The 25,115-nt window shown below is 47.7% G+C and overlaps 1 protein-coding gene and 1 pseudogene across 5 annotated transcripts in view; both read left to right on the forward strand.

The window, feature by feature from the left end:
- LOC310825185 (actin, cytoplasmic 3 pseudogene) overlaps positions 1 to 4,167 on the forward strand; it is a 54,762-nt pseudogene extending 50,595 nt beyond the window's left edge. For 2 of the 3 annotated variants that reach the window (XR_014568562.1, XR_014568564.1), the window contains exon 2: positions 2,704 to 4,167. The product of XR_014568562.1 is annotated as an actin, cytoplasmic 3 pseudogene (transcript). Of the gene's footprint in view, positions 1 to 1,882; positions 1,960 to 2,703 lie in introns of those variants that run through there. The other variant, XR_014568565.1, reaches the window with a different exon arrangement.
- A 6,611-nt stretch (positions 4,168 to 10,778) lies between these two features.
- Positions 10,779 to 24,682, forward strand: UBL7 (ubiquitin like 7). Of its 2 annotated transcripts, none has more exons than XM_083698385.1 (11): positions 10,779 to 10,932; positions 15,930 to 16,175; positions 17,017 to 17,136; positions 17,377 to 17,459; positions 17,621 to 17,705; positions 19,375 to 19,432; positions 19,632 to 19,765; positions 20,578 to 20,627; positions 22,144 to 22,311; positions 22,921 to 23,043; positions 24,062 to 24,682. In XM_083698385.1, the coding sequence occupies exons 1-11, from the start codon at positions 10,869 to 10,871 to the stop codon at positions 24,197 to 24,199; spliced, it is 1,269 nt and encodes a 422-aa protein (XP_083554511.1). In that variant the 5' UTR covers positions 10,779 to 10,868; the 3' UTR covers positions 24,200 to 24,682. The 2 variants fall into 2 exon arrangements, with proteins under 2 accessions (XP_083554511.1, XP_083554512.1); XM_083698386.1 differs by lacking the exon at positions 10,779 to 10,932 and adding an exon at positions 10,976 to 11,101.
- The last annotated feature ends 433 nt before the right edge of the window (positions 24,683 to 25,115 follow it).

The following is a 25,115-nucleotide window of genomic DNA, read 5'->3' on the forward strand; positions in this document are numbered from 1 at the left end:
GCGGTTTTTTCGTCTTGCGAAGCAAGCCCATTGACAGCTTAGCGGATTAGCGCTATTAGCGGTTTAGCGGCTTTTAGCGATCAGCTGTTAAGCGGCTTATCAGCGGATCAGCTGATAAGCGGCTTAGCAGCTTAGGAAAAGGGGGGGAAAAGGGGAAAAAACCTGCAGGAACTCGCAAGACATTTTCGTCTTGCGAAGCAAGCCCATAGGGAAATTCGTTTTGCAAAGCACCTCCAAAACGGAAAACCCTTTCGTCTAGCAGGTTTTCCGTCTTGCGGGGCACCACTGTATAAATGGGAACAAGAAAACCTGCAGAGGGGGCATAGAAGGGACCTGAGAGCCTCAGATATTAGAACACCAGATTGATGGACAGGATACAATGGTGCAAGGACGGACATTATCCGAAACCAGGAAGAAGGGACGTTGGATAAAACCAGAATGAGAATTTCTTTTTTATAAATCATTTTATTTTTGGAATTAGTGTAATACTAATTAAATATTAAAATGTGTTCGAAAGGAACTAATTGGCTTTAGCAGAAAGGTTGGAAGGAGTTAAGTTTAAATATGGTTTAAATTTTGAAATTTTAATGTTTTGAAGGTGAGATAAGGTTAAAGAAATTATTGGTAAATTGAACTGTAAAATTTTCAATGTTAATGATCTTGAAATGAAATGAAGTTCGAGTAATAAGGTAAAATAAGAACTTGCAAGAATGGATTGACATTAGATGAAAATCTGAAGTTATAACATATGACGATGAACAATTAAGGGTAAATTAAGAGGGTATGAATTTGCTGAACTAACTTTTAAATGGAATACAAAAAAGGGAGGTGAGAGGAAGTCAAGAAAATAAGTAAATGAATGGTAAGAAATTGAAAAAAGGGATTTTTTTTTCTTCTCTTTTTTTCTTCTTTTTTATGTTAAATTTTTGTATTTTTGTATTTTTCTTGTGTCTTTTTTCTGTTAATTGTTATGTAACTTTTTTCTTGTTAAAATCTACTAAAATATCATTTTTTTTAAAAACCACAAAGTGTTTCCCCCTTTAAAAAAAATAGAAATGGGGGTAGAGACTGGGGTAAAAATAAAACGAAATACAGAAAATAGGGGAAATATGTTAGTGAGGGGCGGCTTGTCTGGTAAAAATAAAGTAAAAAATATTGGGAGGGAAGGAAAGAGGACAACATCAACAGCAAAAAGTCCCCTCCCTTTGGGGGTGGGATGGAAAATGTGTTTTTAGGTAATATATGGACGTATTTTTTAAAAGGTGGTAATAATAATTTAGCGAGAGGGCTGAAGATTTAGGGAAGGGGGGAAAAGGGGAGTTTTGTTTTTTTTAAAAGGGGGTTAAAAATACATGAAAAGGGGGGGGAGTTTTGTGTATTAAAAAAAGTAGAGGATAGAGTTAATGAGAATAATATAATATAAAAAAGTTGCTTGGTAATATGTTTTTTTAAAAAAAATAGAAGAAAAAGAGGGGGGAGTAAAAAACACTCGCACACAAAAAGGAAGTAAAAAAAATAATTGAAAAAAGCAGGACAGGGTTTTGCGCAGCCTTCCTCTTGCTTTCTTCCTGCTTGGGGGGGGGGGGGAGCTCGGGTCAGGCTCAGCTACGTGTCTTTTCAACACGGCTTCCCTTGCCCTCCCGGCAGCAGGGTTGCAGATAGCAGCAGCAGCAGGTGGGGCTCTGTGTTTGTTGTTTGGTTGTTTCCTCCCCCCCTTTTCTCCCCTCTCCTCTCTCCTGGCTTAGGTCTCCGATTGTCCCTGGGCAGTCGGCCGGGTGGCTGAGTGTCCTGGCTTTCGTTCCTGGCAGCTGGGCTCACCCAGTTCCTTGTCGGTTCTGGCGGCAGCAGCAGCAGCAGTCCCAATGGTCTGGAGCCAGCAGGTAACCCAACTGATTTTGGCTGGCTTCAGGAGCTGCTCGCTGCCGTGGCTTCCGCCATGATGCCTCGCCGGAAGTCACAGTACAGTGGTGCCCCGCAAGACGAACGCCTCGCAAGACGAAAAACCCACTAGACGAAAGGGTTTTCCGTTTTGGAGGTGCTTCGCAAGACGAATTTCCCTATGGGCTTGCTTCGCAAGACGAAAAAACTGCTAGACGAAGAGACTCGCGGAACGGATTCTTTTCGTCTTGCGAGGCACCACTGTACATAGATATTTATTATTTAAAAAACCCATTACCAACAAAACCACGAAATGGAGTGGCTACGGAAGGAGACCCTGAATTAGGAGAACTGTTCTAGTGGCAGTTGGTTTGGGTCACTGAGACAGCTCCTCCATGTGTCCTTCCTGTTCTCCAAAGATTGGCAGGGAAAAGGGATGGAAATGGAGAGTTGAACATGGGAATAAGCAGTCTTAGATACAGTGGTAGCTCTGGTTACGTACTTAATTCGTTCTGGAGGTCCCTTCTTAACCTGAAACTGTTCTTAACCTGAGGTACCACTTTAACTAATGGGGCCTCCCACTGCCGCTGCGCCGCTGGCACACAATTCCTATTCTCATCCTGAGGTAAAGTTTTTAACCCGAGGTACTAATTTTCTGCGTTAGCAGAGTCTGTAACCTGAAGCGTTTGTAACCCGAGGTACCACTGTACTTGATAATTGTTTATATGAGCACATTTCCTCCCTTGCAGTGAGTTCTGGAATATTCATAAACCCCAATATGAATATTATCTGGGGGGTAAACAACTCTTTGCTTATTTCCTGCAGACTTGCTCCAAATGGCTGAGAATGGGGCTGCCACTCTGGTCATTGACAATGGCTCTGCGACATGCAAAGCAGGCTTTTCAGGAGAGGACGCCCCCCGGGTGGTCTTCCCCATGGTTGTGGGGAGGCCCAGGGACCAAGATGCCATGGCAGGCTTAGGGCAGGACAGCTACGTGGGGGCTGAGGCACAGAGCAAGAGAGGCATCCTCACCCTGAGGTACCCCATCGAATATGGCCTCGTCAGCAACTGGGATGACATGGAGAAGATCTGGCACCACACCTTCTACAACGAGTTGCGGGTGGCTCCCGAGGAGCACCCAGTCTTGCTCACAGAAACCCCCATGAATCCAAAGTTGAACCGTGAGAAGATGACACAGATCATGTTTGAGACTTTCAACACGCCAGCCATGTATGTGGCCATCCAGGCCGTGCTGTCGCTCTATGCTTCTGGCCGCATCACCGGGATTGTCATTGACTCTGGGGACAAGTTGACCCACACCGTGCCCATCTATGAGGGCTATGCCCTGCAACACATTCAGAGGCCCATGCCCTTTGGGGGCCATGACCTGACTGACTACCTCATGAAGATCCTGTCTGAGAGGGGCTACAACTTCGTCACCACGGCCGAGAGGGAGATAGTGCGGGACATCAAGGAGAAGCTCTGCTACGTGGCCCTGGACTTTGATCAGGAGATGGCCACAGCCAGCTCCTCCTCCTCCCTGGAGAAGAGTTATGAGCTGCCGGATGGGCAGGTGATCACCATTGGCAACGAGCGCTTCCGCTGCCCTGAGGCCCTCTTCCAGCCCTCCTTCCTGGACTTGGAGTGGACTGGTATCCATGAGGCAACCTACAACTGCATCATGAAATGCGATAAGGACATGCGCAAGGACCTGTATGCCAACACAGTGCTCTCTGGCGGCAGCACCTTGTACCCTGGCATTGCTGACCGGATGCAGAAGGAGATCACATCCCTGGCTCCCAGCACGATGAAGATCAAGATCATCGCCCCGCCGGAGCACAAAGATTCGGTGTGGATTGGGGGCTCTATCCTGGCCTCTCTCTCCACCTTCCAGCAGATGTGGATCAGCAAACATGAGTACGATGAGTCTGGCCCATCCATCGTCCACCGCAAATGCTTCTAACAACACAAGCAGCCAACCTCTTCTGGCCAAGTCAATATATATTGGGGCCTTGCTTTTTTTCTGTTGAATTCTGTCCTCTTGCAGGATATCTAACATTTCTCCAGTTCTTGATTTGGCTCCTGCATGGGGCAACCTTTGTCCACCACTTTGCCTAGGCTTGTCCACAGCTGCACTCTTAATAATAATAATAATAATAATAATAATAATATATTATTTATACCCCAGCCACTCTGATTGATTGTGTACCACCTTCGCTTTTTCTTTTTTCTTATTCATGTGGAGTTCAGTACTTTATTACTATCCATTTTCTCTGCCAAACAAAACATGCTAAATGAAGTAAAAATTGGTGTACTTCTTGTAGTGAATGACTCTCTTGATAACCACAGCTTTTTGGAGCCAACAAATAACAGCGTTGCAGCGAGCCAGATTGGGGGTACAGAGAGCCACACGTGGTTTCTGCTTCACTTGTCCCCATGTCCTGCTGCCACAGCGTCCAGAGCTGATCAGTAGTTTGGCTGAGCGTCACCTCTGGACACGGGCCTTATGGTTGAAGGACCACACATATCTGCTATTTGGGTCCCTGAAGCACAGATTCATACAAAGCGGCAAAACGCTCTTGCAGGTTATTAACAGGATTTTTTATTGAAGTCCATATGCAAAACAAAGGTACAGAGCAATAAGTTTGCAATCTGCACACCCTAGTCAGTGCCCCCCCTTATATAGATTTGCAGAATAGGATACCACCTGATCTCTTGTAAACCGAAAGTTATGGCAACTTCCTCCTATGTCCTTATGTGGGCTGGACCTTATATGGGCTTGCTTGCCCCCTTCTTCCTATTCCTGCCTCTCCACGCCATGAACCTCAACACGTGCTCAAATGTAAAACATGATTTATACTAGTGGCAATAAAATGGGGCTTTGTTTCCTGCATTCTTATCCCCCTCGCCATTATGTCTTCAGTCTCCCCGGACTGGAACCTATTCAACCTTGCTCTTATCTTTACTGCCGAAGCTGGACATTCCACAAGGGGCCCTGTAACATTTAGGCAAGAAAAAAGCCTTGTTCTTCTGGCTGGTGAAAAACCTTAGGAAAAACCTCGCCTTAAACAGTTTTTGGGATCATATAGAGAACAATATTCTAATGGCCCCTTCATGGTTGGTCTCGCTCCAAACAGACCACGAGCTGTAGCCAAGGGTCACTTGTTTGCACTGACTCAGGACTTACTCTGAGGAGGTTCCCAGGGTTACAACGGCTACAAATGCAATCTCCCCAATGCCGTTTGCTCCCTAGAGCAGGGGTAGGCAACCTAAGGCCTGGGGGCCGAATGCGGCTCAATTGCCTTCTCAATCCGGACTGTGAACGGTCCGGGAATCAGCGTGTTTTTACATGAGTAGAATGTGTCCTTTTACTTAAAATGTATCTCTGGGTTATTTGTAGGCCCTGCCTGGTGTTTTTTCATGAGTAGAATGTGTGCTTTTATTTAAAATGCATCTCTGGGTTATTTGTGGGGAATAGGAATTCGTTCATCCCCCCCAAAAAAAATAGTCCGGCCCCCCACATGGTCTGAGGGACGGTGGACCGGCCCACAGCTAAAAAAGGTTGCTGACCCCTGGCCTAACCCCTGTAGGCCATGTCCTGGTAACATGAGCTTCCGGTGCCCACATCCACAGCTTGTCCACAGCTGCACTCTTAATAATAATAATAATAATAAATTATTTATACCCTGCCCATCTGGCTGGGTTTCCCCAGCCACTCTGATTATGTACCACCTTCGCCTTTTCTTTTTTTCTGATTCATGTGGATTTCAGTACTTTATTACTATCCATTTTCTCTGTCAAACAAAACAAGCCAATAAATCATGCTAAATGAAGTAAAAATTGGTGTGCTTCTTGTAGTAAACGACTCTCTTGATAAACACAAATTTTTGGAGCTAACACGTAACATGAAGAAAATCTACTGCTCAGCGTTGCAGTGAGTCAGATTGGGGGTACAGGGAGCCACACTTGTGGTTTCTGCTTCACTTGTCCCCATGTCCTGCTGCCACAGTGTTCAGAGCTGAGTGGTAGTTTGGCTGAGCATCACTTCTGGACACGGGCCTTATGGTTGGTCTCGCTCCAAACAGACCACGAGCTGTAGCCAAGGGTCGCTTGTTTGCACTGACCAGGGCTTACTCTGAGGAAGTTCCCAGGGTTACAACGGCTACAAATGCAATCTCCCCAATGGAGTTTGCTCCCTAGAGCAGGGGTAGGCAACCTAAGGCCCGGGGGCCGGATGCGGCCCAATCGCCTTCTCAATCCGGCCTGTGAACGGTCCGGGAATCAGCGTGTTTTTACATGAGTAGAATGTGTGCTTTTATTTAAAATGCATCTCTGGGTTATTGGTGGGGCATAGGAATTCATTCTTTTTTCCCTTCAGAATATAGTCCGGCCCACCACATGTTCTGAGGGACAGTAGACAGGCCCACGGCTGAAAAGGTTGCTGACCCCTCACCTAGAGGGATCACGCCTCACATTCCCCAGCTTTAATCTGAGACATGGTTGCTCTTAAAATTTGAGAATGTAGTAAAAATTAATGCTAAGCTGTGAATTTAGCAAAGGGGAGGCCTAACTTATGAATATGACCTCTGGCTTCCATCATCCCTGATCACTGAGCAGCAGCTGGAGGAAGTATTAGGAACCTCTGGTTTGTTTATTAACCGGATTTAATCTACCATTTGACAGGTACCCCCAAAGTTCCTTAGAAGGCCAATCTTTATAAACCAACATCAGTTTTGTGCTTTATCAGAATTAGAGTGTTTTCTTAAAAAAATGATGAAGACAGATAATGATCAGAGCATAATAAAAATGGGTGCTAAACCCAATTACTGTATTGGCCAGAATATAAGCCGCCCCTGCAAATAAGCTGCAGTTTTAAAATTAAAGGGGGAAAAAGTCAATACCTGAATATAAGCCGCTCACTTAATATTCTGCAGGCACTCACGCCCGTAAATGGCAAATGTAGAAGAAAATCCTACGGGTACCATTCTCCTGCGCTCCTAGTCTGCTTCCGGGGGGGGGGGGGGCCACACCACTTTGCCGGCGGCCTTCCCCCCTTCCTTCCAGCAGTTCTGGGGAGGCTTGTGAACAGCGGTTCAGATGGGCATTGTTGTCCCGCACCCCCGACGGCCCTCATGGTGGCATCCTGGGGGGCGGAGGGGGGGCGCTCTCCATTTCGGCCTTGGTAGGCAAGGCACAGCCACAGACCTAGGGCAGCTGTTTCAGCAACAATATCAGGAACGCCCGATTTTGTAAGGTCGCGAATATAAGCCACACTTTAACTTTTCACGGTCAGAATTTGAAAAAAAAAGTGTGGCTTATATTTGGGTCAATACGGTAAATGGTCCTAAATACCATAAATACATGGGAGGACAAGAATAGGTGCAGAGTTTGGGTGCTGCAGCAAACAAGGCCCTGTCTCTATAGCCACGGGGCATATTCATTTATGTCATTTACATACCCTCCATCATTTCTCCGATGAAAATAGGAATGTCCTAAGGAAAAGCAGGACATTCCAGAATCAAATCAGAAACAGGCCCAACTTCTGTAAATCTGGAACTGACCCTGGAAAACAGGAACACTTGGAGGGTCTGAAAATACCTGCACCAGATGAAGGAAATGAAGCTGGCCTACGAAGCCCTTCCTATAGTTTTGAAGAAAAAGGTCACCAATCCACTTCAAATTATTAAATTGCAATGCTTCTTCAGCCAGCCATTTTTTAGGAAGCATGGAGAATGTTTACAGTGGTGCCTCGCAAGACGAAATTAATCCGTTCCGTGAGGCTCTTCGTATAGCGGTTTTTTCGTCTTGCGAAGCAAGCCCATTGACAGCTTAGCGGATTAACGGTTTAGCGGCTTTTAGCGGATCAGCTGATAAGCGGCTTAGCGGCTTAGGAAAAGGGGGGGGAAGGGGAAAAAACCCGCAGGAACTCGCAAGACATTTCGTCTTGCAAAGCAAGCCCATAGGGAAATTCGTTTTGCGAAGCACCTCCAAAACGGAAAACCCTTTCGTCTAGCGGGTTTTCCGTCTTGCAAGGCGTTCGTCTTGCGGGGCACCACTGTATTCCTTTCTTGTAAATGGAGCCTGACACTTGGAGAGTCTGCATTTATTCTACGGTGTTGGGATTTCTGCATTTCAGGGGACTGGGCTAGATGATTAGCAGGGTCCCTTCACATTGTATGATTTATATCCCACCTTTCCTCCAAGGTACTCAAGTTTGCATGCATGTTCTTCCCATTTGATCCTCACGACGTGTTGCCTCCTTATATCCTTGCGTTAGCCTGAGGGTGAGCAACTGGCTGTACATAATTATTATTTATAATAATTTTTTTATACCCTGACCTTCCCGGTTCAGAAAACCAGGCTCAGGGCAGCTAACAACAAATTTAAAACACTTAACTGATGCAACAAAAAACAGCATAAAATACAGTATAAAACGTGAATAACAATAAATTCAGAATTCAAAAATCAAATTAGGGGGGAAATCTATCCAATAAACATTAGATGATCATCAGGGCTAGCTGGCTAAATTAGTCCTACTTGGGTCAGCGAGGAGACCAGGGGAGAATTAGCTGTGGGATCCCAGAGCAGGTGATCTTCATAAAAAGGGGAGGGGGAAGGAAGAAAGGGGAATAAAAGATCAGGCTAAGTTCAATTCGAAAGCGAGGCTGAATAGCTCTGTCTTACAGGCCCAATGGAAGGAGGGTAAATCCTGCAGGGCCCTGGTCTCATGGGACAGAGCATTCCACCAGGTTGGAGCCATCACTGAGAAGGTCCTGGCCGTGATGGAGGACAATCTAACTTCCTTAGGGCCCAGGACCTCTAAACTATGGTTATTCATGGACCTTAAGGTCCTCTGCGGGGCAGACCAGGAGAGGCGGTCCCATAGATACGAGGGCCCTAAGCCACAAAGGGCTTTAAAGGACAAGACCAGCACCTTAAACCTGACCCTATACTCCACTGGGAACCAGTGCAACTGGTAAAGTGCTGGGTAAATATGCTGCCATGGTAGAGACCCCGTGAGGAGCCTCGCTGCAGCATTCTGCACCTGCTGGAGTTTCTGGGACAGTTTCAAGGGCAGCCCCGCGTAGAGCGAATTACAGTAGTCAAGCCTGGAGGTGACTGTCGCATGGATCACTGTGGCCAGATCGGGGCGGGAAAGGAGGGAAAGGAGGGGGGGAAGGTAAGGGACTTAAAAGAGCTCTGCACTTAATTGTGTGTCAGGATTGGACCCTTCACCCACCCTTTTGTTTCAAGGTGCAAGCAGCATCTCTGTGACAGTGGGTGATGTGCTTTCCCCCTCGGGACAGGGGGATCTGGCGCTCCTCTTCTTCCGCTCTTTATGATGCGCCACCCATTGTGCCCCCAACTCTGTCAGCGTTTTGTTACTCCACAGCCCAGCAGCAACCATTTTGTTACTCTCCCCCGCGGAGCTTTCTTCAAAGTCCAGCTGCACCCCCTGCCCCATCCCCCATGCTCCCTGGCCACCCGCTCTTGTCGGAACATGCGAACATGTGGCAAAACATGTGCCACCCCCCTCCCCAGGAAAAGGGGCAGCAGCCTAGGCAGAGGGAACTGGGCCAGGGAGGGTGTTTGCCCCCAGCCTAGCCCACTCACTCTGCAAACCGGGCATCTGCAAGGCCGGGTGCTGGGGGGCGGTAAGCTGCCCCTGCGAATGGCACAAAGGCTGCCGCGTTTGCAAAACAAGATGCATTTTATGCCAGTCAGTGATTTGTAAAGACAATCCTTGTATGAGTCAAGACTTCGTCGGTCTTGGAGCTATGCTGTATCTTTGTACAGTGGGACCTCTGATTGCAAACGGGATCCATTCCGGAGGCCCGTTCACAACCTGAAAGGAACACAACCCGCTTCTGCACGCGGGTTGCGAATTGCAGCTTCTGTGCATGCGCATGATGTCATTTTGTGCATCTGTGCATGCATGAGCGGCAAAACCCGGAAGTAACCCTTTCTGGTACTTCCGGGTCGCTGCAGGATGCAACCTGAAAATGCTCAACCTGAAGCAAACGTAACATGAGGTATGACTGTACTTCTTTTAATAATGAGATTTTTATTAAGAACAGGAAATCATGCAAATAATGGGGACTGGTCACCAGATACAATATGTTTGTGCTTTTCTCCTTTTAGGCTGTGGTGATTCATGGTTCTTTCTTTCTGTTATGGTATAATCTCAGACTTGGAAGGAAGACCCAGTGCCCTGCAGTGCAGGAAAGTTTGCAGACTTAAAATATAGACTAAGAGAACAAGAACATACGTTTAAAGAAGATTGGAAAATGTTTATTGAATATATGGGGGGGAATTGTGTACACTTGAAAACGTTGGCAGCATTAAGATAAATTCAACAACGTAAATAAGTTTTGATGGATGTAATAACTGAATATTGAATGGTTTAGTTTATGTAAAATATGCAGGAATTTATGATATGCAAAATGAACCATGGAAAGAGAAGGGAAGTCACTGATATTTCAAGGATGTTTAAATGAGTATTGTAAATTGTAAAACAGAAAAAATTAATAGAAATTATATATATAAAAGGAAAGTTTGCACTCTTCCAACTCCTTTAAGCAATCACTAATGACATTAAAAATAAAAGCAAAACTCAATTCAAGGACGAAAGGCGCTAGACCTCCAACTACCGTAACTGAGGAAGAGAAGCGCATTAGAAACATCGCGCGCCCAGATTCTTTCAAAACTCACGGCAGCTCCGAATTCCCGCCGGCCTATTGGCCCCTCCTGGCACCCTCCTCTCTTCTGATTGGCTCGGGCGCTGAACGTCACGACGCTGCTCTACCCGGATCCACGGGCTTCAAGTGTCTCCCCCCCTCACCATCCGGGCTGGGACCGCCGCTCCCAGGATGCCTTGCGGATCGACTCGCGAGGGGGCGGAGCTTACCGTCGCTCCTCCTCTTCCCTCTCCGGCCGCCCAGGCGAGAGACGCGAGGCTGCTTCCTCCGCGCGGACTCCACTCCCCAGCATGCCTCGCGCGGGGTCAGGGAAGCGCTTCCGGCTGGAGGAGACCGTCGGCTGTAAACATCCCGGTAGGCAGAGCGAGGAGAGGGGAATTTTGTAGGAAAATGGGCTTCTTTTGTTGTTCCTGCTGCTGTTCTTTACGGCATTTGTGGCCCACCTTTTCCTCCAAGGGCCTCAAGTAGGACAGCCAAACGCCTCTCCCTCCCCGGTTTATCCGCACCACAACAACCCTGCGAGGTGGGCCAGGCTGAGTGCGCCAGTTTCCCCTTCCTCCGAGGCTCCTATCTGCTTTCTCCATGAGCCTGGGCAGCCCCTGAGTTGTTGGTTCTTCGGTGGTGGTGGTGGTGGTGGGGAAGCGGTGGGTCAGGCATGGAAGGTGGAAGAGGGCCAAGAGCGGCATTCCTACTTGTTTTTTTATATATATATAATATTTATTCAGAGTTTAAGAGTTACAAAAAGAAAATAATACAAAATACAAAAAAAAAATACAACAACAGAGAAAAAATAAAAATACATTCACTTAAAGAAAAAAAAGAACAGATTAAACCTTTACATAGCTTTCTTCCTTTCCTTATTTCCTTGACCTCCTCACACCTCCCAATTTTGTATTCTAGTTCAAATCGTTTTTTCAGCAAATCCTTCCAACCTTATTTCCATTTAAATAATTTAATTTAATATATTTATAATTAACGTCCTTTCTTTCATCAATTTCATCAACTCATTTTTACTTAATCCTTAATATCATTTCTACCAAAACGACCTAATTTTCTGAGTGGCATTCCTACTTGCGTGCAAGCAGGAGGGGGCCGGGGATCCCTCAGCTGGGAAGGGAGGCTTCCCGTTGCCTAACTGAGAGATCCCCGCCCCTCCTGCTTGCACTCCAGCTCCGATAGGCAGCGAAGCGTCCCTTCGAGCTGAGAGATCCCCGTCCCCGCTGCTGCTTGCACACAAGTAGGAGCTGAGAGCTAGTGTGGTGTAGTGCAGTGTTTCCCAACCTTGGGCCTCCAGCTGTTTTTGGACTACAACTCCCATCATCCCAAGCTAGCAAGACCAGTGGTCAGGGATGATGGGAATTGTAGTTCAAAAACAGCTGGAGGCCCACGGTTGGGAAACACTGGTGTAGTGTTCAAGAGCGGTAGTCTCGTAATCTGGTGAACCGGGTTCGCTTCCCCGCTCCTCCACATGCAGCTGCTGGGTGACCTTGGGCTAGTCACACTTCTCTGAAGTCTCTCAACCCCACTCACCTCACAGAGTATTTGTTGTGGGGGAGGAAGGGAAAGGAGAATGTTAGCCGCTTTGAGACTCCTTAGGGCAGTGATAAAGCGGGATATCAAATCCAGACTCTTTCTTCTTCTTCTGTGAGAGCTTCAAGGACTGGGGGGTGGGGTGGGGGTGGGGGGCGACCGTAGGGTTGCCGCCTTTGTTCTGGCAAAATACAGGACAGGGTAAGGTGGAGGCAATTATATTTACATATACAGTCATACCTCAGGTTGAATGTGCTTCGAGATGAGTGTGTTCGATTTGCGCTCCACGGCAACCTGGAAGTAACGGAGTGCGTTACTTCCGGGTTTTGCCGCTTGCGCATGAGCAGACGCTCAAAATGACGTCATGCGCAGAAGTGCCAAAATGTGACGTGTGGACGCGGGTTGTGTTTGCTTCTAGATGTGAACGGGCCTCCGGAATGGATCCCGTTCACATCTAGAGGTACCACTGTACATAAAAGGTAAAGGGACCCCTGACAGTTAAGTCCAGTCGTGAACGACACAGAGAACAATGTTGGAAGTCTGGAAGTACAGAGGTGAGGTCTTTATTCCAGGCATTTCCCCAATAGTCCCATCACATGAACATCCAGGCTTTTAGCTGAAGGATAGGAAAAGAAGCATTAATGCATTAAAGTATATTAATGTTATTCACTTGCAACATTTATATACAGTGCTACCTCGGGTTACATACACTTCAGGTTACAGACTCTATACTGTTTAGGTAGTTCTACCCCTATAATTCTCAAAAGGAAAGCTTCTGGTTATTTTACAAATGTTATTTTAAACATCTTTTTCAATACATTGTATATCATTTCCCAGTAAGCTTTAACCTTACTACAAGATAAATATGCTTTTTCTCTTTGCATTTCCAACACTTATTTGATTTTGATTTATACATTATTGACTATTTACTCAGTGTTAGATACCATCTATATAACATTTTCATGTAGTTTTCTCTTAAACCATAGCATGCTGTAAATTCCATAAATTCTATTGCAGCCTAGCAGTATGCCCCCTCTGGAATTTGCCACACTCAAATACACACACACATGCACATGAATTTGTAATCTGTCTGTGCTTGGCTATCCGGAGCTGAAATACATGACATTTCACACACCCATTCAAACTCATGTATTTGGAAAGGATCCCTAACTTGGCAGAGAGAGAAAAGATCTGAAATACAGGACAAAACTGTATCCACACAGGACATAGCATTGAAATAGGAGACAGTCCTGTATTATACAAGACAAGTGGCAACCCTAGGCGACTAGAGCACTGGTCTCTCCTAGGTCATAATAAGACACACTCCTTGTAGCGCCCAGGTCACATTTTAATAGAAAAAATAAATATGTGGGTTTGTTTTGCAGTTATGTGGTTCCTTAGGAAAGAGCCGTAGCCCAATGCTAGAGCACATGCTTTGTATGCCGATGGTCACAGATTTAATCCCTAGCAACTTCAGTAGGGCTGAGAGGGACCCCTGCCTGACACACTAATTTCTGAACACCCCTAACTGTAGCTAGTAGTGAGGCATAGAATAATAGAACTTTAGATTGATAGGAACCCTGAGGGTCATCTAGTCAACCCCCCTGCAATGCAGGAATCTCAATTAAAGCATACCGGAACATCTAACCTCTGCTTAGAAACCTCCAAGGAAGGAAAGCCAACCACCTTCTGAGATGGTCCATTTCACAGTCAAACAGCTCTTACCCTCAGAAAGTTCTTCCTGAACTTCCTTTTTGTTAAAAAGTTCTTCCTGGTGCTTAGTTGGAATCTCCTTTCTTGTAACTCTGTAGGGTTTGAGTCCTACCCTATAGAGCAGGAGAGAATAAGCATGCTCCCTCTTCCATGTGACAGCCTCAACTCCCTCAACTGTTCCCCAGAAGGCTTGGTTTCCAGATCCTTGACCATCTCGGTTACCTTCCTTTGCACCCATTCCAGTTGACTCAGGTGAAGCTTGTGGTCTCCTAAGACCCCTCAATCCACTTGACATGTATTACTGGCAAGCCAAGTGTCCCCTACCTGATACTTGTGCAGTTGGTTCTTCCTGCCTAAGTGCTGAACCTGACATTTGTCACTACTTAAATTCATTTTGTTAGTTTGGGCCCAGTTCTCCAAACTATTAAGGTCATTCTGTTTTCTGTGGCATTGGTGTCACCTGCAAATTAGTTACCATATTTTTTGCCCTATATGGCGCACCGGCCCATAGGGCACACCTAGTTTTGGGGGAGGGGAAATAAAGAAAAAAAATCCCCCCCCCAGGCTTGCGGATATCTGCCCGAAGCCCGGGGCGTGCTCTGCTGTGCTCCACTGCGCTCCCCAGGTTTCGGGCTGCAGGCTGCTGTCCACAAGCCTTGGGAGCCCGGCGGGAAGTCGCGCCAGGCTCCCAAGGCTTGCGGAGAGCTCACGACCCCTCTCGCTCTCCAGGCTTCAGCAAAAGCCTGCATTCGCCCCATAGGACGCACACACATTTCCCCTTCATTTTTGGAGGGGGGAAAATGCGCCCTATAGGGCGAAAAATACGTTAAGCATCCCTCAATTCCTTCATCCATGCTGTTTATAAAGATCTTGAACAACAATGGGCCCAAGGCAGAACTCTGCAATAACCCATTTGTCCCTTTTTTCCAGGAACCCTTTGTGAGCACTCTTTGGGTTCCGTCAATCAACCAGCTACAAATCCACCTAAAAGTAACCTCATCCAGCCCACAGTTTACCAGATTCTTTGCAAAAATATGGGCAACTTTGCTAAAAGACTTACAGAAATCAAGATACACAACGTCCACAGTACAGTGGTGCCCCGCAAGACGAATGCCTTGCAAGACGAAAAACTCACTAGACGAAAGGGTTTTCCGTTTTTCGAGGCGCTTCACAAGACGAATTTCCCTATGGGCTTGCTTCACAAGACGAAACGTCTTGCGAGTTCTTGCGAGTTTTTTCCCTTTTTCATAGCCGCTAATAGCCGCTAATCCGCTAATAGCGGTGCTTCGCAAGACGAAAAAAACCGCAAGATGAAGAGACTCGCGGAACGAATTAATTTCGTCTTGCAAGGCACCACTGTATTCCCATGATCCACCAATCTTGTAACTATCCAAAAAAAGCAGAGAGATTTTTCTGGCATGACTTGTTTTTGAGAAACCCATGCTAGGTCTTAGTAATCACAGCATCCTTTTCTAAGTCTCATAGACCAAGTTGGGCACTACTTTCCTTTTGGGTGAAGACAGAGGAAAAGTAGTTGTTGGGCAGTTCTGCCTTCTCTCTGTCTCCCAATAGCATTTCTCTGTCTTCTTCACAGAGAGGACCTGCGTCTTGCTTTTTCTTCCTCTTGCTTTGAAAGTAGCCAGAGAGACCTTTAAAAAATTATTTTTAACCTCTCTTGCAAGCCTGAGCTTATTCTGAACCCCTGTCTGACCTCCCTGCAGCTGGGTGTGCTGTGAGGTCTGCAGCTGCTGTCCTTGCTACTTTGGCCTAGAATTGGTGTCCAAGGTGAGGGCATGGAATCACTTTTGCAGCTCAGGTGATACAGTTTGCACCCAACCAGTGCTAAGGGCAGTTGGGAGGGAGGTTACACCACGGTTAGTGGTGCCCTTCGGGGGAGACATTCCTTATGTAGAAGGGCTGTAGCGTAGTGGCAGAGGACCTGCTTTGCATGTAGAAAGTCCCAAGGTCAACCCCTCCTGGCATCTCCAAATAGGCAAACCCCTGCCTGAAACCCTGGGGAGCTGCTGCCAGGCAGTGTAGGCAGTACTGAGTTCAATGAGCCCATGGTCTGACTCAGTAAAAGGCAGCTCCCTGTGTTCCTTTTACAGATTCCACTTGGAGCTCAGATTGGGGCCTCACCGGACCAAGTCCTCCCAGGGAATCGGACGCCATGGCTCTCTCTGAGTGCTACATCGCAGTCAAGCTGGCAGATCAGCCGCTGGCTCCCAAGTCTATTTTGCGTCTGCCAGAAACGGAGCTGGGCGAGTGGCCCTTGGGGGGCTGCAGCATCTCCTACCTGAAGCAGCTCATCACAGGGAAGCTGCAGGAATCTGTCCCCGACCCGGAACTCATTGGTGAGCTGCTGTTCTTAACTTCCTGCCATATTATCATCATCACCATCATCAGAACTCAAGGTCATGAAATGCCCTGGCCACACCTGCACCACACATTTAAAGCGGTGTCATGGCTTCCCCCAAAGAATCCTGGGAAATGTAGTTTCTTCAGGGTGCTGAAAGTTGATCAGAGACCTGCACCCCATTCCTTTCACAGAGCTACAGTTCCTGGAGTTCCAGGGAAGAAGAATCCAGGTCTCTCAAGAGACAAGGCTAACCACTCTGTTTCGTGCAGGTGTAGCCGTTGTTGAACGCCAGCTCCCACCATCCCTGACCACTGGTCATGATTGTTGTTGCTGATGGGCATTGGACTCCAACAACGAGGCCAAATCCAAGGTGTTACTATAAATCACTTGGCAACTAGGGACCAGTGTGCCCATGAGATCTCCTTGCCCTGCATGTGCCCGTTCAACAGCTTTGATTGGTGGAATTCACCCTATTACAGGCGCCACACAAGACCCACTCCACATTTGTAAGAACTCAATCCTTTAGTGTGGCAGCACCTAAACTCTGGAACTCCCTGCCTATTGATCTCAAGCAGGCACCTTCACTGTATTCCTTTTGGTGTCTGCTAAAATGTTCTTGTAAATTGATCTTGATCTTATGTTTTACCTTTTTGCAAAGCACTTTCAGGGTTTTTTCTTTTTACAGTCAACCAGTGTATTAATTTTTATGAAACAATCAGACATCTGGAGGGGGGCACCATGTTGTCCAGCTCTGGGTTAGAAAATGGTGCTGCTACCTCCCCGGCCCACAAGCCCAGCTTTTTCATGTGTGCCATGCTGCACTGCCTGCCTTTCAGATCTGATCTACTGTGGACGGAAGCTGCGGGATGACCAGACACTTGAATTCTATGGCATCCAGTCCGGCTCCACAGTCCACGTCCTCCGAAAGTCCTGGCCAGAGCCAGAACAGAAGCCTGGTAAGCCGGGATGCGACCAAAAACATTGGGAACCACTGATCCAGCGCATGGCGCATGAAGGCCAAGATGTCCCTGCATCATCAAATCCCTGCTCTGTGTCCCCTTCTGGCACCTCAGACAGTGGAATTGCAGAATATGCTTGACCCTTGTCTCATGGATGCCTGCTCCTGCTGCTGTCGTCTTTTGCTGATTGATTCCACCGAGTGTCTGATCTCTTGCTCTGCCCTTCTCCCCCCTCAGAGCCAGTGGACAAAGCTGCCGCAGTCCGGGAGTTCCGGGTCCTGCACACCGCTCTGCACAGCAGTCCTGTCTTCAGGGATTCGGTGAGCATGGCTGACGCTGCCTTTCCTGGGCCCACTGCGCCCCTTTCACAGGGAAGTGTTTCACAGGGAAGCGCCGATACGTTGCAGCTTCTGTTCTCAAAGACAGCTTGTGGCTTTCTCTGTCAGCCTTGCTGATTTCTCTGTGCCCCCCCCCCCCACAGGTCTTCAAGATGCTGGGGAACAAGGAGTCGCTCGATCAGATCATTGTTGCTACCCCTGGCCTCAGCAGCGACCCAGTCGCTTTGGGTAGGTAGGCTTGGTGTGTAGGCAAAGACACTGCCATTCTGCGTTTATCTCAGGCTGTATACCTGAGCTGGCAAAAGTTTGACACTTAGGATTTAACTGTGTGAGGTCAACCCGTCTTGTCTTCTTCAAACCCCTCCTACCACCTACTGCAGGTACCAGAAGCATTGCAATCAGGCCTGCCTTCCTTCTGTCTGGATACTGCCTTCAATTCCCCTTATTATCCAGTTTTCTGACCACCTCCCCAAACCAGGTGGTCGGTCAGCATGTTATGCCCACTGAGCACGCTCAGTCCACATTGGGGTGGTTTTTTATGGGGTTCTCCCCGCCAAAATGTGCTTAATGCGTACCTTGGAGTTCCTCTGAGTCTTCTTGGACTTCCCCCTTGTTCAAAGTGGTGCCAATTTGGTGGGTGATGGCAAAGTAAGTGACAGGGCTCTCCCTCTGTAGACTGGAAATAGAGGGGGTGATGATTAGATGGAACCCTTGAATACAAGTTTAGGGAGGGGGGCCGGGACCAGTGGGGTACACCAATGGACCCATTTGGGAAGTAGGATTTTGGAAAAGGAGGACTTTTGATTTGATCCAGGAGTGTTTCTGCTGTATCCTCAGAGGTTAGACGGCCATCTGCTGCGGATTCTTTAGCTGTGATTCCTGCATTGCAGGGAGTTGTACTAGATGACTCTGCAGTTCAGTGGATCTTCTTTCCAAGTAAATGTGCTTGGGGCTGCAACAAAATGTTGTTGCACTACCCCTACCCCTAGGAAAACACTAAATTAATGAGATTTCCAATCATATTTTGATTCCTGACTGGTAGGATTGATTGCTTCATGCCAAGTCAGTTTAGGTCTGTTTTGCTTACAGGCTTCAGGTTCACCCTTTTTAAGGAAGGGGTTTCCTCTACAGTTTCAGACAGGGCTCACAGATGGTGTTCGAAACTCCCATTGTTCTAGGCACATTTTGCAACAGAGAATTTCATTAGCGTTAGTAGTTTGTGAGCTGTGACCATGGTATTGCAGGTTAAAACTGCAGAGTGGAAGGAAAGGAGGATCTTCTGTCTCCCCACTTTCAGTTATTCTCTGAAGTCTGGAGAAGAGACTCTCTTAAGAATATTAGAGGGGTGGGCAGGGGGAGGACTAGACCACGTGAAAAATGAACGTAATATTTTAGCTGCAGTTCATTCATTTTCAGCTTTGTATTCTTGTTATAAAAAAGTGTGCCTAGACATTCCGTTGTTGCACCCATAACCTAGGTTCATGGTGCCATTTAGCTCCTAGATTTCATATACAGTGGTATCTTGGGTTACAGACGCTTCAGGTCATGTGTTTTTGGGTTGCGCACCGCCAAACCCGGAAGTACCGGAACGGGTTACTTCCAGGTTTTGACACATGCGCAGAAGTGCAACTTGCGGCACTGCGGGTTGCGAATGCTGTGGGTTGCGAACATGCCTCCCGCACGGATCACATTCACAACCTGAGGTTCCACTGTATCAGTTTCTAACACTGCTCACATATTCCTGTGCACCACCCTGAGATCTTCTGAAGTATATACCGGTAAGTTTTCTTCTGAAGTATATAAATTCTGCAGTATGTAAATTTAATAATAATATTTCTTGGTGGATAGGATGTTACAGATTTTTCTTGTTGATTACAATAATTTCTTTGTCTGACAGGTGTCTTGCAGGATAAAGATCTTTTCTCTGTCTTTGCTGACCCGAATATGTTGGACACGTAAGTTTTTGTTTAAACATCATAGACCTGAGTCCTGGTGTCCTCCTGAGTCACTCCAGAGAGAGATTTTCACAGACAAAACAGATTTCCTGTTGTAGGAGCTGGTTTCTGCCATTGGTGGGGCCAGGGTAGATGTCCTTGGAGGGTCCTGTGGCTGTTGGGCCTCCCCCAGCTTACTTGTTCTTGCCACTCTTTCTAGGCTCATACCATCCCACCCTGCCTTGGTGAATGCCATTATCTTGGTTCTCCACTCTGTGGCCAGCAGCACCCCCTTGCCTACGGGAGAGACCTCCTCGCGCAGCATGCCTTCCAGCTCCTACCGGGACATGCCAGGTGAGTGAGGCACTCCCGCGTGGGGCACAGATCTCTGAGGGGCTGAGAAGCAAATGTAATAATAATAATACCTTTATTGTCAATGTACAACCTGTGTACAATGAAATTAACCGAGCCTCACCCCCCGCCCCACAAACACTCAATCTCATTGCACTCTGTGTGCTTGTCGCACAACACACCAAGCCTGAAAGTCAGTTGCACTATATTATTTTCTGTTCAGCAACCTAACAGCCCACGGATAGAAACTGTTTTTTTAGCCTGTTGGTACGACTAACTATACTTCTGTATCTCCTGCCTAAGGGTAGAAGATTAAAGAGGTTCTGGCCGGGGTGTGAATCGTCCCTGAGAATTTTTCTCGCTCTCCCTTGCGGGCTCAGGGGACAGCCCATGATATCATGTGCTTTGTTTACCCCCTCTGTAAAGACTTTCTGTCCGTGGCTGTCAAGCCAACATACCACACTGTGATACAATATGAGAGGACACTTTCTGTTGTGGACCGGTAGAACGAGGTCATCAATTGTTGCTTAAAATTGTTCTTTCACAAGACCCTGCGGAACTGGAGTCTTGCTAATATTTAGGTGCAAGTTATTCTCTAGGCACCATGTAGATACTTTTTGAACCTCTCCACTGTACACTGATTCATCTCCACCTGTAATCAGACCCATTATGGTAGTATCAAATGTAGTGCATTTCTGATGTTTTGTAATTCTAAAATGGGGAGTTAGCACATCAGAATTTGTGCCATCGGTTTTGAATGGTACTTGAGTTTGAAGAGAACCCTTTCTTTCCCTCTTGTCTCTTTCCTTGGGCAGGTGGCTTCCTGTTTGAAGGTCTCTCTGATGATGAAGACGATTTCCATCAGGTAATGTTGAAAAGACCAGAGAGTTGCGTTAGGTGTCTCTATAAAGGACACAAGGCCAAAGGACCAGCCACTCCTGCCTGCTGTTCCCACGGGGCCAACCAGATGCCTCTTCTGACAAGCCCACCTGCAGGACAGGAAGGCGACTGTACTCAACCCGATTGTGCTGGCCATCAACTGACATTTGGAAGCATACGGTAGCATACAGTTGCCCTGGCAACTAGTCATTGGTAGCCTTATGCCCCATGCATGTGTCAAAATTGTACAAGAAGCTGCTTACGTTAGCAGAAATTCCTAGCTCTTACAGCAAATTCAGTAGTTTCACTCTGCTTGGAGGGCCTCCTAGTGTTTCGTTTCGTTTTGAATTGCTCACAATTCAGTTTCATTGGATGGTCCTGAGTTATAGGATTGTGAGAGAGGGAGAAAAGCTTTTTGCACTGTGCCTAATGTTATGCCTTGATCATGTCCCCTCTCCTTACCTTTTAGTTCAAAAAGTTGAAATATGTATCTGTTAATGGATATGCAGCAAGACCACACATTACCTTGAAAAATACATTGGGGTTGAATTTGATATGACTTGTAAGCTTTGGGAGAGAGCTGTCGGTTTTTATATTTTGGAGTGCCTTTTAAATATTAAGTGCTACTTAGATTTTTCAGCACTGAATGGGAATCTCTCAGAGCGAAAACATATGCTCCTGACTCTCAAGTTCTTGAGCTGCCTTGTTCAAAACACAGCCTATACCACCAAATACCAGGTGCTTGGGGTAAAAACAGCCTTCTTGGTCGGCTTCCCAGGGGCTTCAGGTCTGATCCAGAATGGCCTTTCTTATGCTGGGCAGTTGGCAGGAGCTCTGTATCAACTGGATTTGCCAGGATGCAACTGAATTGCACTCAAAAATAGCAAGAGTCTAGAAGCTGATTCCTCCTGTTGTTTGCATCGTGAGATAAGTGAAGTAGGAGCAGAATGAATGTTAGAATAGCCCTGCAGAATCAGGCCAATGGCCCACCTACTCAAACATGCTGCCCTCACTGTGGCCCACCAGATGTCTCTGCGGGAAGCCACAAGCAGGATCCGAGCACAAGAGCCTCTCCTCTTCCAGCAACTGGTATTCAGAACCATTTACGGCTCCCAACAGTGGAGGCAGAATGCGGCCATCCTGGCTCGGACCCACTGATAGCCCTCTCCGCTATGAATTTCTCTTTAGTGCGCTGAGTGCTTGCTGGCTTATCCTGATGTGCGAATGCAGCCAGTCTATGAAGTCATCCAAAGATTATCCAGAACTCTTCAGTATTTCCTTTCTAGAGAGGAAGCAGGTGTCTCTGTGTCAGGCAGAGACTCCTCTACTGGGGATTCTGAATGTTCCCAACTGGTTCAGAAATAGAACCACTCTTTAAAAAACGGAACCCGGAGGCCCCGCTCCTGGTCTCTGCTCTCTTGGGTTGGGGAGTCAGCTGTGCAGTTGAAACAAACCTTTTTGTGCAAGCAGTAAGCAGCATCATTTCCTCTTTGCTCTTGCAGAGCACAAGGACCACACCTTCCAGCAGCACCTCTGGGTCCCGCCCGGCGTCCCTTGGCTACACTGGGGCAGCCGGCCCCCGGCCCATCACCCAGAGCGAATTGGCGACGGCCCTGGCTCTGGCCAGTACCCCTGAGAGCAGCTCCCACACTCCGACCCCCGGGACCCAGGTAAAGGGGGAAGCATGGGGTGCGGCTGGATGCTGCTGGGACCTTCCAGAGGCATTCCTGGGGGTTGGACTAGATGACCTTGGGAGGGCCTCCCAACTCTAGGATTCTGTGGTATTAAAAAGACCTGGGGTGCAGGCCCGTTTCCTGCCCATGCTGTATACACACATGTGCTTCTATGCCAAGGGTGAGGGGTTTATTCTCCAGCTGAGGGCCACATTCCCCTCATTGACAACGTGCTGGAGGCCAGGGGTGGGAGGTGCCTGGCACAAGAAGCCCTGGGGCTTGGGCCCTGTGGGCCACCTCCTTACAGTTCCCTCTGAGGCACAAAGCACTGCCTTAGTGGTACAGGAACTTCGGAGGGGAATATTCTGCTCCCCCTGCAACAGGGATGAGGCAACTGTGGCCCTCCAGGGGTTATTGGTGGCCTCCAGCTCCCATTCACTCTGACGATTGACTTTGCTGGCCCTGGTTGCTGGGCTGGGAGTCTAATATCGCCTGTAGAGCCACAGGTTTCTCCACCTCTGCGGTAAAGAGACCTATAATGGGGAATCCTCCATTTCCCTTCTATGCACCAAAAGCACCTTCTTCTTCTTTCTCTTCCTTTCCCAGGGGCATTCTTCAGGCACGTCTCCGATGTCCTCCAGCGTCCAGTCAGGAACACCCATCACCAATGACCTCTTTAGCCAGGCCTTGCAGCACGCTTTGCAGGCTTCCGGGCAGCCAAACCTTCAGGTCCGTAACCTTCAGGCGCACCTGCCCACCCCAGTGGCGCAGTCGGCTTGGCCGATGCCGTCCTTGCTTTTGTGGCCTGCAGCGCAATGCACCCACAAGCCACTTTTACAAGGAGGGCTCCTTTGGGAGAAAGAGTGGGGTGGAAATGTAATTAAAAAATAAATCAACCCTGGTGACATTACATCCTCTTTGATCACCCTACGCAAGATGGGTTAGGCTCAGGGCTAGCAACGTGCCCTATTTCTTTATCTCTCCCCTACTCTGTCTCCCCTGCTTGAAGCTAATTCAAGTGAGCATTTAGTTTCATGACAACCCAGCAGGGCCAGGGAAGCCAAGCCTGAGGCTGCCTGAGGTGATTGCAGGCAGACCTGGATTTGCCCTGGGGATTTCCTGTGAGTTAAGCCTAGTGTTCTGCAGCCTCCATGTGCCCCCTCCTTCTCCCTGAGCAGCTTTATGAGGTGGGTCAGGCAGACGATTATCTTGATTGATTGATTGATTGATTGATTGATTGATTCATTGATTAAGGTCCCAGGGCAGGTGATAGCATTAAACACAACATTTAAAACAATTTAAAACAACTTGCAACCATAAAATTAAGGTGGGTCCTAAAAACCTACACCTTGAGTATTCAAAGCCAGGGATACAGCTGTGTCTTCAGAATCCACCAGAAGCTGTGCAATAAATGTGTCGGGCACAGCTTTGGAGAAAATCGTTCCACAGCTTGGGCCACCACGGAGAAGGCCCTCTCCCCTTGTCCCCCATCTCTGCAGGCAGAGGAACTGCCAAGGAAGGAGGTGGCCTCAGGTATTTGGGGCCTGAGTCATTTAGGGCTTTCAAACATTCACCTTGAATTGGGCCTGGAAATGAACTGGCAACCACTGACTTGCCCAAGAGCACCGTGCCAACTTCTGCAGCCCTGGCTCTGGTTCTCTCCCACTGCCCCTCCAAATCCAGCCATCCCACTTGACTGTGTTGGGACTTGGGCTAACTCTGCTCCTTCCCTCTCTTCCGCCTACAGAGCCAGTGGCAGCTGCAGCTGCAGCAGTTGCGGGACATGGGCATCCACGACGACGAGCTGAGCCTCCGAGCCCTCCAGGCCACTGGGGGGGATATCCAGGCCGCTCTGGAGCTCATATTTGCTGGAGGAGCCCCCTAATATCTCTGCATGCTTACCTGCGTGCCTTTGACGGAGAGGCCTTGGACCCTGGGAGGTTATTCTATTGCGCTTGATCCCGGCACCCACTGAGCCTGTCTTTGGGCACCCAGCACCCATCATTGCCCTGATCTCCGTCCACGCTGCACTGGGCCAGCCCACAATCTCCCCCACCCTCCACTTTTCCTTGTTTGAAGAAAAGCCTTTTTAAGGCAGAGGGGCTGATGGACAGCAACAAGGCAGAAGCTCTGACTTTGGGATGGATTGTGATGAACCAGCAGCTGCTTCCAGGGCTGGGTGAAAAGACTCTGCACCCCAGACAGCTGGGTGCCCATGTTCCCCTGTGGAAGAAGATCAGGCCCTGCCCTCTCTGAAGGGATCCTCCATCGTTCTGAATAACTTGCATGCTTTTTCCTCCTGTATTCATGACTCTTGTCTAGTCTATATGACTCTCAGGCACCTTAATTAAAGCTGCCCTTCTCCCAACAGGCTGTGTTTCTGTTGTCCATTAAGGTTTTGAGCCTCTGGTGCTCAGCTGACAGCCGCCTAGTGCTCTCATGAAACAAGGGTGGGCATCCAGCAAAGCTGAATGTTGGAAGATTTAGAGCAGCTTAAAAATGGGAGTTTTTCGTGGAGTGCACAGTTAAGGTATGGATCTGGCTCTCCCAAGAGACAGGGCTGGCCACCTGACAGCTTTAGAAGAGGATTGGACAAATTCATGGAGGAGAGGGGGATCGATGGATACTATTATTTTTTTTTTAAAAAAAATGATATTTATTAAAGTTTCCAATAAAAGACATATAAACACAAACAACAATAAAAACATAAACAAAAACAAAAAACATGTATAAATTCAAACCTTATTTTCTAAACCTAATTTCCCCGACCTCCTCACACCTCCCCCCTCTGTATTCCAATC

The sequence above is a fragment of the Podarcis gaigeae genome (assembly GCF_964106915.1).
Source record: "Podarcis gaigeae genome assembly, chromosome: 9".
NCBI classification, from domain to species: Eukaryota; Metazoa; Chordata; class Lepidosauria; order Squamata; family Lacertidae; genus Podarcis; species Podarcis gaigeae.

Coding starts and splice junctions, on each gene's coding strand:
- UBL7 (XM_083698385.1), top strand. CDS start 10,869: ATGCCTCGCGCGGGGTCAGGGAAGCGCTTCCGGCTGGAGGAGACCGTC. Junction 10,933..15,929: donor CGTCGGCTGTAAACATCCCG/GTAGGCAGAGCG, acceptor TTCCTTTTACAG/ATTCCACTTGGAGCTCAGAT. Junction 22,312..22,920: donor CTCCGACCCCCGGGACCCAG/GTAAAGGGGGAA, acceptor TTCCTTTCCCAG/GGGCATTCTTCAGGCACGTC.